This window comes from Zootoca vivipara, chromosome 1 (genome assembly GCF_963506605.1).
Source record: "Zootoca vivipara chromosome 1, rZooViv1.1, whole genome shotgun sequence".
Classification (NCBI taxonomy): domain Eukaryota; kingdom Metazoa; phylum Chordata; class Lepidosauria; order Squamata; family Lacertidae; genus Zootoca; species Zootoca vivipara.
In genome coordinates this window covers 124,147,708-124,164,241 of record NC_083276.1, presented here as the reverse complement: position 1 = coordinate 124,164,241, position 16,534 = coordinate 124,147,708, and the positions used below count along the sequence as shown (strand labels likewise).

General features: G+C 38.2%; 1 protein-coding gene across 1 annotated transcript in view; it reads left to right on the top strand.

Annotated features, from left to right (window-relative positions):
- The window catches only part of SATB2 (SATB homeobox 2), a 113,779-nt gene extending 100,560 nt beyond the window's left edge, over positions 1-13,219 (top strand). The window contains exon 11 of the mRNA XM_035136780.2: positions 12,446-13,219. Within this exon, the coding sequence (XP_034992671.1) occupies positions 12,446-12,901 (456 nt within the window). The 3' untranslated portion in view covers positions 12,902-13,219. The remainder of the gene's footprint in view (positions 1-12,445) is intronic.
- Positions 13,220-16,534: the final 3,315 nt, after the last annotated feature.

The following is a 16,534-nucleotide window of genomic DNA, read 5'->3' as shown; positions in this document are numbered from 1 at the left end:
GTCCTATACACATTGGGCATAAGTCCCACTGTACTTCTGAGAAGAAATGTATTGGATTGCATTGCACCAAGAACAGACATGGAGAAATTTCCACATCGCCTTTAAAATATGTGTATAGACAGCCCACCAGCAGTTAAGTGCTAAGTAATTATTACTATTTATTATTTATTTTCCTTCCTACAAGCGGAAATAATTTTGTTTCATTTTGAAAGTGAAAAATGTTTTCCCTGTCACTTTTGAAATTTTAATAGTCCTCAATAAATAAAATCATATCTAATAACATAACTGGTTTCACTTGGCACTGTGATCTAGATGCATTGCAGTTCTGGAAGCATAAATAGTTACAGCCTTCTAAAGCCCAGTTCCTATTTGCTAAATATACTTGGCTTGCTTTAAATTCCTCTGTGTGCAGTCATTAATACAATCCTCTTTGACAGCATTTAATTAAAGTGCTTTTCTCTATTCAATTCATTAAAAGTTTTCTTTATATAATACTTTTTTTAGACACTTGAATGCTAAGGATTTGAAGTCCTCTCTAAATAATTTCTCACTGTTTGTTGTAAATCGTTAATTAAATTTAACTTAGTGTCTGCTTGATGTTGGTAGGGGAAATGAAAAATCAGTGCCTTTTTATTAGACAAACTTTTTATTTGTGAAAGTGATAACAAGTGTGCTCCTGGCATTGAGCAAACGGGACAGATTAGGGATTCCGCTGGTTTACCGCCCGCTTTGCTGCCCAGCAGTCTCCCTGCCTGAGCTGACAGCTGGTCTCAGAGGCAGTGTTGAGGATTCCCAGCCTGCTGGTTTTGGGGGACTTCAGCATCCATGCCGAGGTGACTGGCTCTAGGGTGGCTCAGGACTTCATGGCTGCTGTGATGACCGTGGGGCTGTCCCAACATGTCACCAGCCCAATGCAAGTGGCAGGCTACACTCTGGACCTTGTTTTCTCTACTGGGCAGGAAGAAGGTGATCTGAAAGTGAGGGATATTGACATCCGTTCCTTGTCACGGCATAGCTGCCAAGTTTTCCCTTTTCTCGCGAGGAAGCCTATTCAGCATAAGGGAAAATCCCTGTAAAAAAGGGATAACTTGGCAGCTATGTGTCACGGTCAGATCACTTCCTGCTGAGATTTAGACTTTCAGCACCTTTTCCCCACTCCAGAGGCAGAGGACCTATTAGAATGGTCTGCCCTCGGAGGCTGTTTGATCCAAAGGGTCTACTGATGGCTTTGGGTGATTTTCTGGCCTGACTGCACTAGCTGTCAGTTAGTTTCTGGACCCAATTCAAAGTGCTGGTTTTGACCTATAAACTTTAAATGGTTCAGGACTGCATACCTCAAGGACTGACCCAAACTCTGCAGTCATCGTCTGAGGCCCATTTCTGTGTGCCTCCTCCATGAAAGGTCAGGGTGGCAACACAAGAACAGTCCTTTTCTGTGGTGGCTCCCCACTTGTGTCTTCTCACAGAAGCTCACTTGGCGCCTTAGTTACATATCTTTAGGTGACAGATGAAAACATTTCTCTGTAACCAGGCCTTGGGTTGATTAACATTCTATGTCCATTTAAATGTGCTTGTTTTAAATGTGTTTTTGTAGGGGTTATTGGCTTGTTTTTGTTTTATTATGTATTTTATGTTCTCATTTTGTATTTTTATGTTGTGAACCACCCTGTGATCTTTGGATAAAGGGTGGTGTACAAATTTAGTTGATGATGATGATGGTGGTGATGATGATGATAATAATAATAATAATGATGATGATGTATGCAAGTGTTTGACTTACACAAACCTTTGTCACACTAAAAGAGCTAACAGAGAAAGGTTTGTTTGTTTGTTTATGGGTATATTGATAGCCTGAATCCAAAGAGACTTTTCAGAAATGGAAGCAGGTGTAGCAAGTATGGCAGTGTTATTCAGGATAACTTGAAGTGGTGCAATCTATGTAGCTTCATCCCACTTGTCATTTAACAAAATCCCAGCCTTCCCTAACTGTTCAAAAAGCTGGGTTGAACTAAAGTGGTGGAGCCAGGAGCAGTTTGATGGCAATCAGGATCCAAGCATGTCTCTTCAGTGAAGAATCTGCAGCACAGGGCAGTGGCAATTTATGTGGCAGCACTAGTTTACTAACTGAAGCATCAGCTTACTAAACACACAGTTATGCTATAAGAAGTGTTTGCACAACTTGTTCTCTGATTTGGGGAAAAAACTATTATGAATTCAAATTCCCTACGAACATCTTAAACATATGATTGCTCTTATGCACCTAATACACCAGAGGGGAAACTGTCAGGCTGACAGAAATTATTATAAGCGAAACCTACTTGTTTGTGAATTAAAAATGTCCATGTGCAATGATTTGTGATCTTGAGGACTGCTGGCAGCATTCATATACCAGCAGTTATGGCATTTTGTGTGGTATGTTAGGTATATTGCACACAATGTTCAGTATGTTCAGTTTAGGTGCATTCTGAATAAGTTATCAAAGGTGCTGGATATCATTTTTGGAAATCTACAACATATTTTAAAGGAAAACAATCACAATACCATAATCATATGTTGAGCAAGGTGAATTATTATTCTGCATACTAAATTAGGACAGATATCTAAAGTAAATTTAGGCTTTATGTAAATTATACAAAGATTTTAGGAAATAGTCCTAATCAGATCATTTGGTCTGTGTATTTCAATTTCTGAAGTGTGTTTCACATTGTTCATTATTTTTTCATGTTTTAATAACCCAAAGAACTAATTTACATTAATTGTGAGGATTTTCATAATTTCATCATGGGCCTTAATATGTGAGGATTTGTTGGGCAAATGGGGGGAGGGGGATAGTTCACTATTAATACATTATTGACAGCTTAATGTCTTGGCACCTAGTCAGCCCATAAGGTATAATAAACAGGAAGCTGCCTGATGTGAGAGCAGTCAATAGTATATTCAATCAGAACCTTTCAGTTAATTGCTAGTTGACCTCAGAGATTTCCTTTAGTAAAATACTTTCCTTAGTTTAGACCTAGAAGAATCAGTAGGGAATTTAATACTTTGCTGAGATGTGAGAGAGTAGAGTTTAGTGTTTTGATTCATAGTCATGAAATACATATAGAACAATAATTTCACAAGCTTTGAAAATATTGCACACCTATAGCCTTTTTCAGTGCCTGCTGTTATGTGTCAGGTATTGAGACATGCCAAAAAGGTAGATGGAAAAAGCCACAAATGACCTAAGACTGGAGAGGATTTATGCTGGAAAGGGGAGCTGAAACAGGACTATACTGGGCAGGCAAGGGGACAAGGTAAGATTCAACATCATTCAAGGGAGTAAGACAAAGCAGGCAAGCAATGGAATGAAAAGCAAGGAGCTGAGAAACAATGGGTGCTAAAGGCAGGGCTCTCAATTAAATTGCAATGCAAATCCTTTTCCTGCAGGTTTGAGAGGGGATTCAGAATACTGAGGATATAGTCCAAGGAATTAAGGGAATACAAAATTGTTGAGTCTAGGCACTAAGAAGACTGCATATAGAATAAAGGGCCAGGGCTTTGTTTTGTTTGAGGCAGAAAATATAAATAGCAAACCAAGTAAATAAATGACCATCTGATGCTCATATACAACAAACACCTTATTTTATGGTAATGCATTGGGAATAATTCTGCCAGTTGTGTCTTCTCCAGGCACTCTGGATTGGAATTCTTAAGGGGAGTATTGTGGACCAAAAAGAAGCATGGTGGTGGCAGTGCATATATCGATTTTAATGCCTAGATGATTGTTTGAATTTAAGTTTCTACCTATATGCACAAATGGTGCATGAAACAAATCCCCAAATATATCAGCACCACTTCCCTCCACATTTTGTTAGAGAACCTAATTTGATCCATGGTAGCATTTCAAGCAGAATTTTTGATACAAAATAGGGAGACTCTCAAGGTAAAGTCTGTGTGAATATGTGCACATTCTTATTTTCTGTCAAATTGTTGGCATCAATAGAAATGAGGCAGGCAAATAACTACATTGAAAGGATGGTGGTTGATTCATGTGCATTTTGTGTAGTGGCTCATTTGGCCCAGGGAAGGAGAAGGAATGGGGAAATGATTAAGTACAGGAGGCAGAAAGTGGCTGCATGTAGACAAAGAAGTGTTTGATAACATAAATATGTTGTCCAAGAGCCAGTATTTTTATGTTTAGTTCAGATCTAACTATTCATAAGTTATGAGTTCAGCATGCACAAGAAACAAAGTCTGTGGCTGCCTAGTGTTTTAAGTACTCTACTTAGCTTCTCTAATTTTGGGGGCTGCATATCTTAATATGATCTAGATAATCTACAAAGGCAGGCAGGCAGGAAGCCACAAGGGCAATTCCTGACCCTGACTAACATTAAACCATCTGCTCACTTGGGACAGGGAGGCTGCATGGGGAAATTTGTAAGAAATAAATCTACAATCAGTCTTCTCCTTCCATTCCTTCCCTACCCCCACCCCCCTGGTGTGTGTGTGTGTGTGTGAGAGAGAGAGAGAGAGAGAGAGAGAGAGAGAGAGAGAGGGAGGGAGGGAGATTTTGATCACCAGTACTAGTTCCAAAATGGGTTTCTTTATGAGACTGAGTGATTCAACAACTAGGCTAGCCTCATTTATTCTTCACTCACCTAGGAAATTTCTAACTTGGACGAATATATTTTTGTGATACGTGAGGAACATGGATGCAACACATTCATTATGCTTGACACCTGTAAACCACCCAAGATCTATGCTAATCCCTTTGCTTGTTCAAACCGCATTTGAGGATTAACACCATGGTTTAACAGGGATTCCTACAAATATCTGAAGCACTTTTTATCCTTTTTCTGGTTCTGGTTCCTGTTCTAGGTTTATTTGAAATAGTGCATGAAGACGGTGCTTTCGTACCATCTATATAATCTAGAATAGTGTTAATAAAAATATTAGTGCTATTTTTCCAAGCATCATTTCTTATTATAAAGAACAAGTCATAGTGAAATTACTCAGAACCATAACTCAGAACTCAACTTATATAAACGCAAGAGAACATGTGCTCAAGTCATGGCTTTCCACTTTATTGAGGAACAAATGCATAGTTGTTACTCAGCTGTTGAGGAGATCAGCTCACTCATCTGCAACAAAGAAATGGCATATTCCTAGCATTTAGACTGCAATGTGTGTCCACTGAGAATATAGGGTGATTTTACCAGCAAGCCTGGCTATGGAGGATTAAAATGTTAGATATCCGAAAGTGTATTGAGTAGCTTGGGGAGCCCATGACTAGCACCCCCAACAGAATTTTCTATAAACTGTTTTATAGTTTTACAAAAATGATGAGAGGAAAACACAAGGTTCAGAAAAGGGCAACCAAAATGATCAAGGGAATGGAGTGATATCCTGTGAAGAAAGGTTGCAGTGCTTGGGAATAGAGAAAAGGCAAGTAAGAGGTGACACGATAGAAAAGTTTATAAAATTATACATGGCATGGAGAAATGGTTAGAGAATTTTTTCTCTCCATCTCTGGAGGCAGTCGTGCTTCTGAATGCCTGTTGCCGGAAGCCACAGGAGAGCAGGGTGCTCTTGGGTTCAGATCCTGCTTGCAAGTAGGTTGCCTACTGTGAGAACAGGATGCTGGAGTAGATGGGCCATTGGCTGGATTCAGCAGGCTCTTCTTAAGCATACTGCTTAATTGTAACAAACAATGAGGCAGATAGATAGAGACAAGACAGAACTTTGATCCAGCAGACATTTTAATGTAGCGTAATGAAATCAATCAAGCAGATAAACTAAAGATAAATCTTTGCTCATAAGGTGTTTTGTTTATCTCTATGCATTTGAAAAATGAAGTGATGAAAGTGATACCTTCATTAGAAAATGGCAGAAATTAGTCACATTCCGTCTGAATGTCAATAGTTTCCTGTGGTAGTATCTTAACTGATTCCCTTTTATTTTCTTTCTGGACATATGAAGCTGCCTTTTACCAAGTCAAACCATGTATTCACCCCTACAGGTGTTGTCTACTCTGTTGCCCCTTTCAATACACATTTCAATATAAATACATTGAAACAGATCTCAACTTAAGAAGTTTGTTGAAAGAGGACAACAGAGATAGCACCTGTCTAACACTGAGTGAACAGGAATTCCAGCAAGTTATATGATTTGACTGACAGCGGCTCTCCGAAATCTCAAGCTGTCTATCATTATCTGCTATGTGGCAATTGAATTGGAAATACTGGGGACGTGGGACCATCTCCATACAAAGGATGTGCTCTGCCACTAAGCTAAGACCTTTCTCCTCCAGCCTTTGTAATGCTTTTTAATTCTTTGTAATGCTTTTTAATTCATTTATTATGGTCATTTAGCTAGTGCTCTTAGAAAAATTAATTTAGTGCCTAAAAGTCATGCAGGTACATTTAATACTGTTCCTTATTAAAATTCTCAGAAAAATAGGAACATTTTCAGATAATTGTCATTTTTTAAAAAGGCTCAAAAGAGATATTTCAGCCTTGATGAAATTAAGTTCAATGTATATCAAACCTTGGTAGTTCAATTATCTGTGATACCAGTGTTTACTTCATGAAGCAATTATTAAACCCTTAAAAAAAAGGCAATACATGAAAAATGCCAGTAGCATTTTGGTTACAATATTAAAGGAAGCTAGATGAAAGTGAACATATATATATATCCATGTAAGACTTCCTACCATTTTGCACGCTCATATTGATTTCTTTTGACATGGTCTTCATTTATTGAGTACTATTTTTTTTTAAACTCCCCTGTCCATAACTGTACATGCTGTGAGCAATTGTAAAAGGAAGCCAAAGTATATTAAACCTGCCTGAAGTCAAAATGTAATCTAACACCTGTAGTCTGTTATTTGTCATCACTTCATAGACAGTTTTTTGGGGTGTGTATGTGTGGTTTTTTTTTGTAATAACAGTTTGAATTTTCCTCAGCTTGTAACCTTAGGATACTCTGCAGTCCAAGAAAAGTGATGGAACTAAATCACAGTATTTAATGGAGTTTTATTGCATCAAGGTGCTAAATCACGGCTCCAAACAAACTCAAAGAAAATACTTCTTTTGGAGCTCTGTAATGTAGTGCTGCACTGTTTAGCTAAAGGACACAAATACCTTTCACAGCAAAATAAATTAAAGTCTTAACCACTGTTTTGAAAGGAAAAACAAGCACAGGTGCAAATTGTAACTTCTGCTACAGTTTCTCATGTAGACATTCCTAGCAGCTAGTAAAGGTTCTTGGCAGAAAATTCTATCTAATTAACACTCTTGCCAACAGGACGCCCAGACTAAGATTGTGTTGAAAGGTGCCGTTTATTTACCCAAGCTTTGTTGTTATTGTTGTGCTCTTCTCTATATAAATTGGAGGCTGTAGAACGGTATGGTACAGTTCTCTATGGGTACATTTATTGCATCTGCAAACATCTGCTTCAAAAATGTAACACAGGGCAAGGGCATCCTTCAGCATAAACATACACTTTCAAAGTGCAGCATTTAAAATGAGGTTCTAGAGATTTAATACACTCTACATCTGAGACACCTGAATGAGACATTGAAAAGTAGTGAATATATGAACAGTTGATGGGTATTTGACATTGGGAGATGTCATTTTGTCCAGTGATTTTTAAAGAAACTCAGTGCTGTTAAACCGGTGACAGCTTTAGGCTGAATATTTTCTGCTGTAAGCAAAGTTACTAGGAGTGTATTATGAAACGTTTCTGTAAAACAGTTAAAGGAATGGCAGGATCATTCTTATGTCGCATCAGAAGGGTCATTATTCTCCCTCCCCGAAATGTGCTGGGTTTCTCTTCCCTGACCACTAGGAAAGAGCAAGGCAGAACCACAGTTTCTGCTGCTTCAGGTGAAATGCCACTGTTGGCAAATGAATGGTTCACTCTTGCCACCCTTCTTGGCTGCAGCTGTTAAAACCAAGGGTGGCCCATGCATGAGGCAAGGTGAAGCCATTTGCCTCAGGCAGCAGAGCTGCCTTCCACCCTCTCTTTGTTTTGATTATTGATGTAAACCTCTAATAAATTTTGTATAGTTAAGTTTTTACCTCTGTCTTCAGTACATTGTATTTTATTTTATTGCTATGGCTAGTGGTTGATGCAAAAAATAAATAAATACTTCTGATTCTGATTCTCCCTGCCCCTGCCGTGTTGCTGCCAGCTCAACCGGGGTTTCCCATACCACTGACACAGTGCTGTTGTCCTTGGTGCTGCACCCTTACTGCTGCTGCTGTGTTGTGACAGCAGTGCGGGTGCAGGCAAGGGTACAATTGTGGTTATTGGGCTGGCAGCAGCACGGGCAGAGGCCTAGATCTGGGGTGGGGAGCAGTGGCAGGCTGGGGCATTTTACTTGCAGGGGCAGAGTCAAACGTCTTGGGCCGGCCCTGGTTCAGACTCATTACAAGAATTCCACAAATTGTTAAATCATGGGGGCCACTTCACATGAGACTCTTTCCCTACATCCTGTTTCATGCCCAACACACACAAACAAGGGCTCTTGCATGTTAGTAAAACACCAGGTCTTTATTGAGGCAGACAAAACGTTCAGGAGTCATGATTCAGGAGTTCAGGAATCCTGCAAGACATTCAGAACTGGATGGAAGCAAGAAAGATCTCCAAACAGTTACCATGCCCTGTCCTTCAACTTAAGGGGAAGGTGTGATGTACTCACTCACAAGACGTGCTTGCTCTGTGAGAATGATGGAGTTGCAAATGTGTGCTCCTCTGGGATGGGTCTGCTCCCATCTGTGGAAATGGAGCCTGGTTCTAGAAATTTCTGGATTTCAGTAATTTAAGCCTATTGATTTCTATGAGTTTACTCTGAGTATTGCTAATGTTGGCTTTCACTCTGTGAATAGCTGACTATTGCACCCAGGGCCAAATCCACTAGGGGTGGGGAGCCACCGATTGGTTCTTCTTCACCTAGTGTGGCTTAACCTCATTTAATTTATCTTTATGGAGTTTCCAGTTTTTTAAAAAGCTCAGTGGTCTTCAACTTATCTTCCTCCATCCATACCTTTTAATGCAGAAATGTAGCAGAAGCTTTTACCATCAAAGAGTGATGAGAAAAGGTTTCACCGTTCCACATATCAGGCAGTATAATTAAAACAAAAAACAAAAACACCAGCCCTACACCAAAAACTCTCGGTTGGCTACTGCAAGAAGTGGAAAATCAATAGTGGAAGGCACACTGATGTTCAGAGCAGCTGGTCCACTATTAACTGATATTCTGACTGAGGAGGCTTTGATCAGTTTTCTAGCAACTCCAGAGTTCTCTGGAATACAGTTTGAAACCTCTGTCGTAGCTTATTACAAGTAATACAGATCATTCCCTTAATGATATACTACATTATATATTTTCCTAAACTTAATCATTCCATATCATACTTCCTCCCCTGCAGGCGTGTACTATTATTTTTTACACATGGTTCCCAGCTGGATTTCATTGTGGCCTTCAAAACATATTGCAATGTTGTGTGATTTAATAGGAGTCACTTATCTTTTCAAAGTCAACTTTCATCATATTAGATATCTGTATGTTTTCTATCTGAATAGACTAATACCTCAGAAAAGTGAAAATGTAATACCTATGAAAAGTAGTTTCCTCCCACAAAAAAAACAAAACGGTCTTGTGCTTTAGCTTTCTTATACAAATGTAGATCCATTTTCAACATTAAAGTGAATATGCATTAGAGAAAGCAGAAACATTTGAGACCTGTGGCTAGAGAACAAAACATGTTTCAGTTCTGATTTGCAAGGAGATGGGAACTGATTTGGGGAAGAAATAGGAAGTCAGTTCCAGATGGTCAAAATTGAAGTGAAGACTTGCTTGTGCTAATGGCAAAGTGAAGGGAGGAGTAAAAGCAGAGAACGGGATCACTCAAAGTCAAATTTCTGCTATGATCCTGAGCACAGTTTCTTGGAAGCTAAGACATTTGACTTATTTCTTAGGAACAATGTTTATGACAAGAGACTCTTCACAGAACTCTGCCATTTTCAGTTAAGATGTTGCTTCTACAAGCTGCATGAGATGTGGCTTATTTGTTAACTGACATTAAGCCAGAGTACCCTGACTTGGACATCCCAAGGATCTTTGTCTTATTGCAAGCATGAGAAGATTGCCTAGTTCTGAGGCTCATGGTTTATGAAGGCTGGAGTACTTGTCTGATTTGGGTGTAATCTTATATGCAGTTGGATTAGGGCCCTATACCAATTGGCCACCTGTTCTTCAGATAAAGTTAAAAGGACAGTCTAGGTAACAAAGAATTGGGTTCATTTTCCTGTTTAAAATGTTTTATACCCTCTAGTTGCAACACTGAATATGATTCCATAGAACCGCAGAATGAGCACCTCTTCAACAAACCAGCGTGTTGTTTTGAAACCGATTTCATCTCAAATTAAACATTTTAATGTCTTAGGTGTATTGTTTTACAGATCCCAAGTATTTCATACTTGTCAGCTTGGCTTGATTCTGTTTTTCTTAGTTCCACTTAACTGAAATTAAACAGATAGCCTTTCTTCTCTTAATAATAATAATACCTTTATTGTCATTGTACAACCTGTGTACAATGAAATTAAACGTATTGTGATGTACTGTGGTTGCTGCAGTTCTTTCAACCCCCTCTGGCAAATGCTTTGTACAAGAAGCTTTGTTCAAGAAGCTTTGTACATGCGCCTTTTTAAAGTGCCCGTGTTTTCAGGATGGTTTCCCACATGAAATTTCCCCTCCTGAGAGTTAAATGCAACACCAGAGATTTATCTGGCTGTGAGTATATGAGCCAACAGAGCTATCACTCAAGAGAACACACAAGACAGATATCAGTAGAGCTTTGCCTATTGACACCTGCAAAGGAGCAGCAACTCTGTTGATAGGGGGCTGTTGTATGATTGCATTCTTTCCCTTCTAGTACATATAGTCAGTCGCGGGGTTACTAAACTGACTTGGTAGAGAACCAATGCCAGCTCCTCATCATCATGCAAATAGACTCCAGACCTAATTTACACTGGTTGCTGCTATCTGTTGGGTTGGTGGGAATGGGGTTCATACTGCTCCTCTCCTTTGCTGTGTTGCAGTACCCCTAGGGCTAAATATACAAGCACTTACATCAAGCCGAGAAACTAGTCTGAAAGCAAAGCAAAAACAAAAGAAATATCAAAAAGGAACATCTTGTGGAGGCCTGGAACAATGCTCCTTTTGATAAGAGAAAGAAGTTGATATTTCTCATTTTGACTAGTTGCTCTCGCATTGTGTTTTTTCCCCCTGAGCCAATTTATTTATAGCAAATAATTGCAACATTCCTTTCTGCAGAAGGGCTAGAGTATGTTTGTTTAAGACACGCAGATCACCAGAGCAAACATTGGCCTTTAAGATGAGCAATTGAAGACCTACCGTGTAGCTGCTTAATGAAGTTAGGGAATTGAATGGCTGGACTTCTCACTTCTCTTTTGCCGATGGCAGCATGCTGCGTAGGGCCACGCATCCGTGTCATCATTGAAAAGTTATGCAGCAAGAGTGCCAGTAACATTTATTTCAACTCATTACATTCTCTAGGCCCCACAAGTTTTTTATTGCTTAGGACATCAGCCACCTTCCATCATAACAGAAGAAGAAATATATTTCTTGAATCTTCCTAGGCTGATAATTGAGGATAAGACTTTCACTTCATCTACTCATATTTTCTCCTGGTTCAGGTGTATGCACACACATGTGTACTCTGCCTTACAAATGGTTCCATGTTTCTCCTCTTTAACAGTTCTGGTCTTCCGGGATCTAAAATCCTCATCTAATTTCCTCTGTGAGTTTAAGTTTAAAGAGAATTATGGAAGCTTTAGTAAACCATTATTTGGAGCTACCTGTATTTGCAATGTTTACATAGAAGTTGATTAAACACCCTATACGTATGTAACTTCTGTCTCATGTAGAGATGCAGAGATAAAGAACAAATATTTTAGTGAAATAACTAGGTTCTTCAAATAGTGGGATTTTAGGAGCTTTAGATATGCCATCTTTTAAGTCGGTAATAAATTACTGTACATGTTCCTAATAAAATTTCACCCCATCATCCAAAAATGTATTTCTTTTTTAGTGGTTTTTTAGGAAATAGTTTTGAACTATTTTTGAACAGTTTTTAGTACAGTATTGCTATGCAGATACTGCTATGGAATCCTCATGCAACATGTTGCAAACTTGCATTATACAGAAGAGATTGAGAATAAAAAAAGCTGAAGCACAGATTTATGGACTTTTGGTAGTGTTGTGTATATTTTTTTCTTTGTATTTGGTTTCAAATTATTGACAAGCTGGTTAAATATATTGACAATATATTTAAATAAATGTAATAATCATAATTAGTAATGCATTAATGCTGTTACACAGGCATTTGGTGTCATGGCAGACTTACTTTAAATAGGTATGCTTTTTTCATTTTTCAGGTGCTTCATAGACAGCAATCCCAACCAGCAAAGGAAAATTCACCTCCGAGAGAAGAGGCCCCGCCTCCACCTACAGAGGACACGTGTACCAAAAAAACAAGATCTCGTACTAAAATTTCTTTAGAGGCTTTGGGCATTCTTCAAAGTTTCATCCATGATGTTGGCCTCTATCCAGATCAGGAGGCCATCCACACTTTATCTGCTCAGTTGGATCTGCCTAAACACACCATCATCAAATTCTTCCAGAACCAGCGTTACCATGTAAAGCATCATGGGAAGCTAAAAGAGCACATGGGCACTGTGGTAGATGTGGCAGAATACAAAGACGAGGAGCTACTGACTGAGTCAGAGGAGAATGACAGTGAGGAGGGCTCTGAGGAAATGTACAAAGTGGAAACTGAAGAAGAGAATCCTGAAAAAAACAAGGCAACTGCTTCAGAAACTGACCAGAGATAATGTGAAAACATCACAGGAAAAGCAATACATTGATCCAATTTTTTTTTTTGCTTTTTAAAAAAGTTTTTTTAAGTCCGCATAAAGTTGGTGGTTTTTTTCCAGTGCGCATAGAGTATGTGCAAACCGAACTATTATTTTGCATAGCCCAATCAGACATTCCCTTATAAAAGGCACTTGAGTGTTACACTTTTATGTTTGACTGAGACAATGTTAATTGTAATTCACGTATGATTACATCAGCGTTAACCTTGCACTTATGAAAGGACCTTCTAGCAAGTTACAGGAAGAAATAGACCTATGAAATCAATGAAGGAAATGATAACGGCACATATATATATATATATATATATATATATATATATATATATATATATATATCTCCCCACATATATGAAATTTGCATGGGACATAACTTTACAATCTGAAAGTATAGACTGTGAAATGAGCTCGTTAAAATATGAGTCTTGTTTATGTATTAAAAAAACCACTTCACAATGAGTTGCTTTGGCTTTTAGATAAACTGCTGCCTGCTCTCAGGGTGTGGTTACTATTTTGAAATACCTATTTATTTTCTATGTTTATCCCTGTTATATATATATTTTAAATTCTTACTATGGCTTCCACTTTGGCAGCTTGATGGGGAATTTTTGAGGTATGCATTTAAAAAACCTAGAGCAGCACTGCCAAAAAAATAAAAGTGAAGGAGAGGGAGAGAGAAAAGGGGGGGGGGGACAAAATCAGGGCACCTTAACAAATGAAATCCCAAACCAAGTAGTAACTTTAAAAAAACTTTAGTACCATATATGATGCACATTTGAAGTCACAGAGCATGTTTTGTCCTTTATCATTTCTGTAGCAACCAGATGGATTTTCATGGACTTTTCAGTGGGGAAAAAAATCAGCGACAGTAGACTTTGTCTACTAAAGCAGTCTTCATGAAAAGTTGCTTTTAAGAGATTTAATGTGTGGAATTTTACATTGAGCCACATTTTATAGTGGTGTTATGTGTTTTGGAGGCGCAAACCATCTACACTGTTGCTGTGCAACTTCTGTCAATTTAAGTGGGGCTTGTGCAGCTGTGGTTCTTGTTCCTTTGCTCCTCTAGTGTTCGTCTGATATCAATGTTTGGAAATTTACTCATTATATATATGCTCAAATTGCTTTTCAACAAAGCTTTCACAAATGAAATCATGACTATATCACATCTATCACTCTGGGCAAGTCTGACTGGTTCTTAAATCAGTCAGAGGGTCTGATGGTTCTCTGGTGCTGAATTTCCTTCTGTATTTCCTTTATCCTCTCTCTCCCCCCCCCCATCTAGAGTCTTAAAGCTCATTATCTCAAGGAGACTAAACACTTTCAGCAAACACTCTTCCAAGGTATGGGCTTCATGTGGTGCATGGCAGACTTGGTGGGAACACATTTTCTGAACTTGCTGCAGTTCTAGGCAGTAAGAGTAAACCAAGCAATTTCCGTGTAGTCACTTAACTTGTCATAAACTGAAACCTTTTCCCAGTGACCTAGCATAGCAATTCCATTACATAAAGCAGAACTAATGCTGACTGACTCTTCAATAGTACAAGCATTAAAGCTGCAATTTACTATAGTTTCCGACAGGTTTTTGAAGTCGTGGTTTGGTAGTGACACCAGCAGTGTTGCTGTTCCTCCATATATATATATATATATATATATATATATATATATATATATATATATATATATATTTAAAGGATATTTTGACTTCTGTGTCTGGGTTGCTATTTGGACTCTTAAACCCATTGGTAGGCTTCCTTTTGACATGTGCTTTGTAACTCTTAACAAAGACCTCATGCGATATCACTTGGAAAGCTATTTTATGTTTCTTGCACAGACATTGTAATATATAACTGTTAATACTATTTATATATTTGAAAGGTATAAAAGGCAGGCATTAAAAGAATTCTCTGTATAGGTAGTTACCAAGAATGTAACAACATACAGGGAGAAGACATGTTGCAATACAAGCTAATTCTAGCTACTCAGTAACCTCCAGAGTTTTTAAAGGGACTTTTCCAAAATCAATATTTGACACCCACAACGTATCTGTATGCATTTCATATATCATTGAAAAACAATATTGGCTTGCTAACTTGAACTTTTCCTCCTTTATTTCTGTAGTATGCTGCAGCTTTAATCAGAAATTCAGTAGCCGCTGCTTTACGTTCTCTTTTGAGTTACGATACTCTTTTTAAACTGTTATCAGAAGCTCTTGCTGAAATCACTACGTGTATGTAATACTGGTCTATCTCTCTTAAGGTTATTCATCTCTTTGATGGCATCAGCATTGGTTTCTTTTTAAAAACACTTCAACCTAAATAAATAAATAGTAGGTATTTCCCCCCCAATGCTGAGTCTTGCCTTCCTGCCCCCAACACTGCCAATTTTTGCAGTGGTTCTTCTAAGTGAATCTGTGGGCATTTTCGCCTGTGGTCTTGCCAGATCTTTGCGAATTACAATGCATATATGTCTATTTATTCAATATTCATCATATAATATCTATTTGGAAAAAGATTTTTTTTCTCGTAGTGCCTCTTAACAAAGCACAATTTTCCGCCTTTTTGTGAAATAAGAGAAAAAAGAAAAAAAAAGTGTTATTGCGGTATCAACAATGTGAATGAGGATTAACATATTGTAAATGTCCTTTTTCCATGTAAATCAACTTGATCTTTGTTATCACTAAGTGATAATTAAATTTTAACTTATGTGCATTGTTAGTCTGTTAGAATTTTTTGGTTGTTGAAATAAAACACATTCAGTAAATGACATACCCATTTGCAATGTCATTCTTTGGGGCCCTCTGTTTTCCTTCCCCTTTCCCTGAATTGATATGAAACATAAATCCCTTTCTTGTATTAGAAATGTGATCTAGGCAAGTAGAGTTTTACCCTGCCTGTGTTATCTTGCAAACTGCTTTTAAAGTTTCACATGTTTAAAAAACGGGTTTGAATTTGCAGAGGTGGGCTGGGGGAGTAAGCGTTCCTCTGGACATGCAGAGGCTAAATCCTTTAGGTTAGCTTAACGACTCAAAGTTGAACTCAATAGAAATGAACAGCTTATACAAATGGGAATGTTTTGTTGTGCTTAAATGGTAAATATTTTATTCCCTACCTGAAATGCATGCAATGCAAATGGATATATTTGCTCAGACAAATGTGGGTGAAGGTGGAAAGTAAATTTAGCTGCCTCTTAGCAAATCAGATTGCAGAAAATGCAAAATTTCTGTTTACAGTTTAAAACATACATTCCCCGGACATTAAAAAAAAAAAACATTTCCAGCAGAAATATCTCACTAAAGTATACCCTCTATGGAATGCTAGAAAGAATGAGGTAACTAAAATTTGGAGAGAATATTCCTTTTGCCTCAAAGTCTTAAACACAGACTACTTCTTTAATTTGAGTCCAGTCCTTGGAAGACAAATTATATTATTAATACTCTCAGCCTAGCTGATGTGGTCCAAAGGAAAGCAGCGCATGTGTCGGGTACCAGCTTGGCTGCAGGAGTGGCCAGAAGGAGACATACAAGACACTATCCAACCATTTTAGGGACTTCACACTAGATTTGTGTAGCCTTTTCTTCTACCAAAGATATCCCGC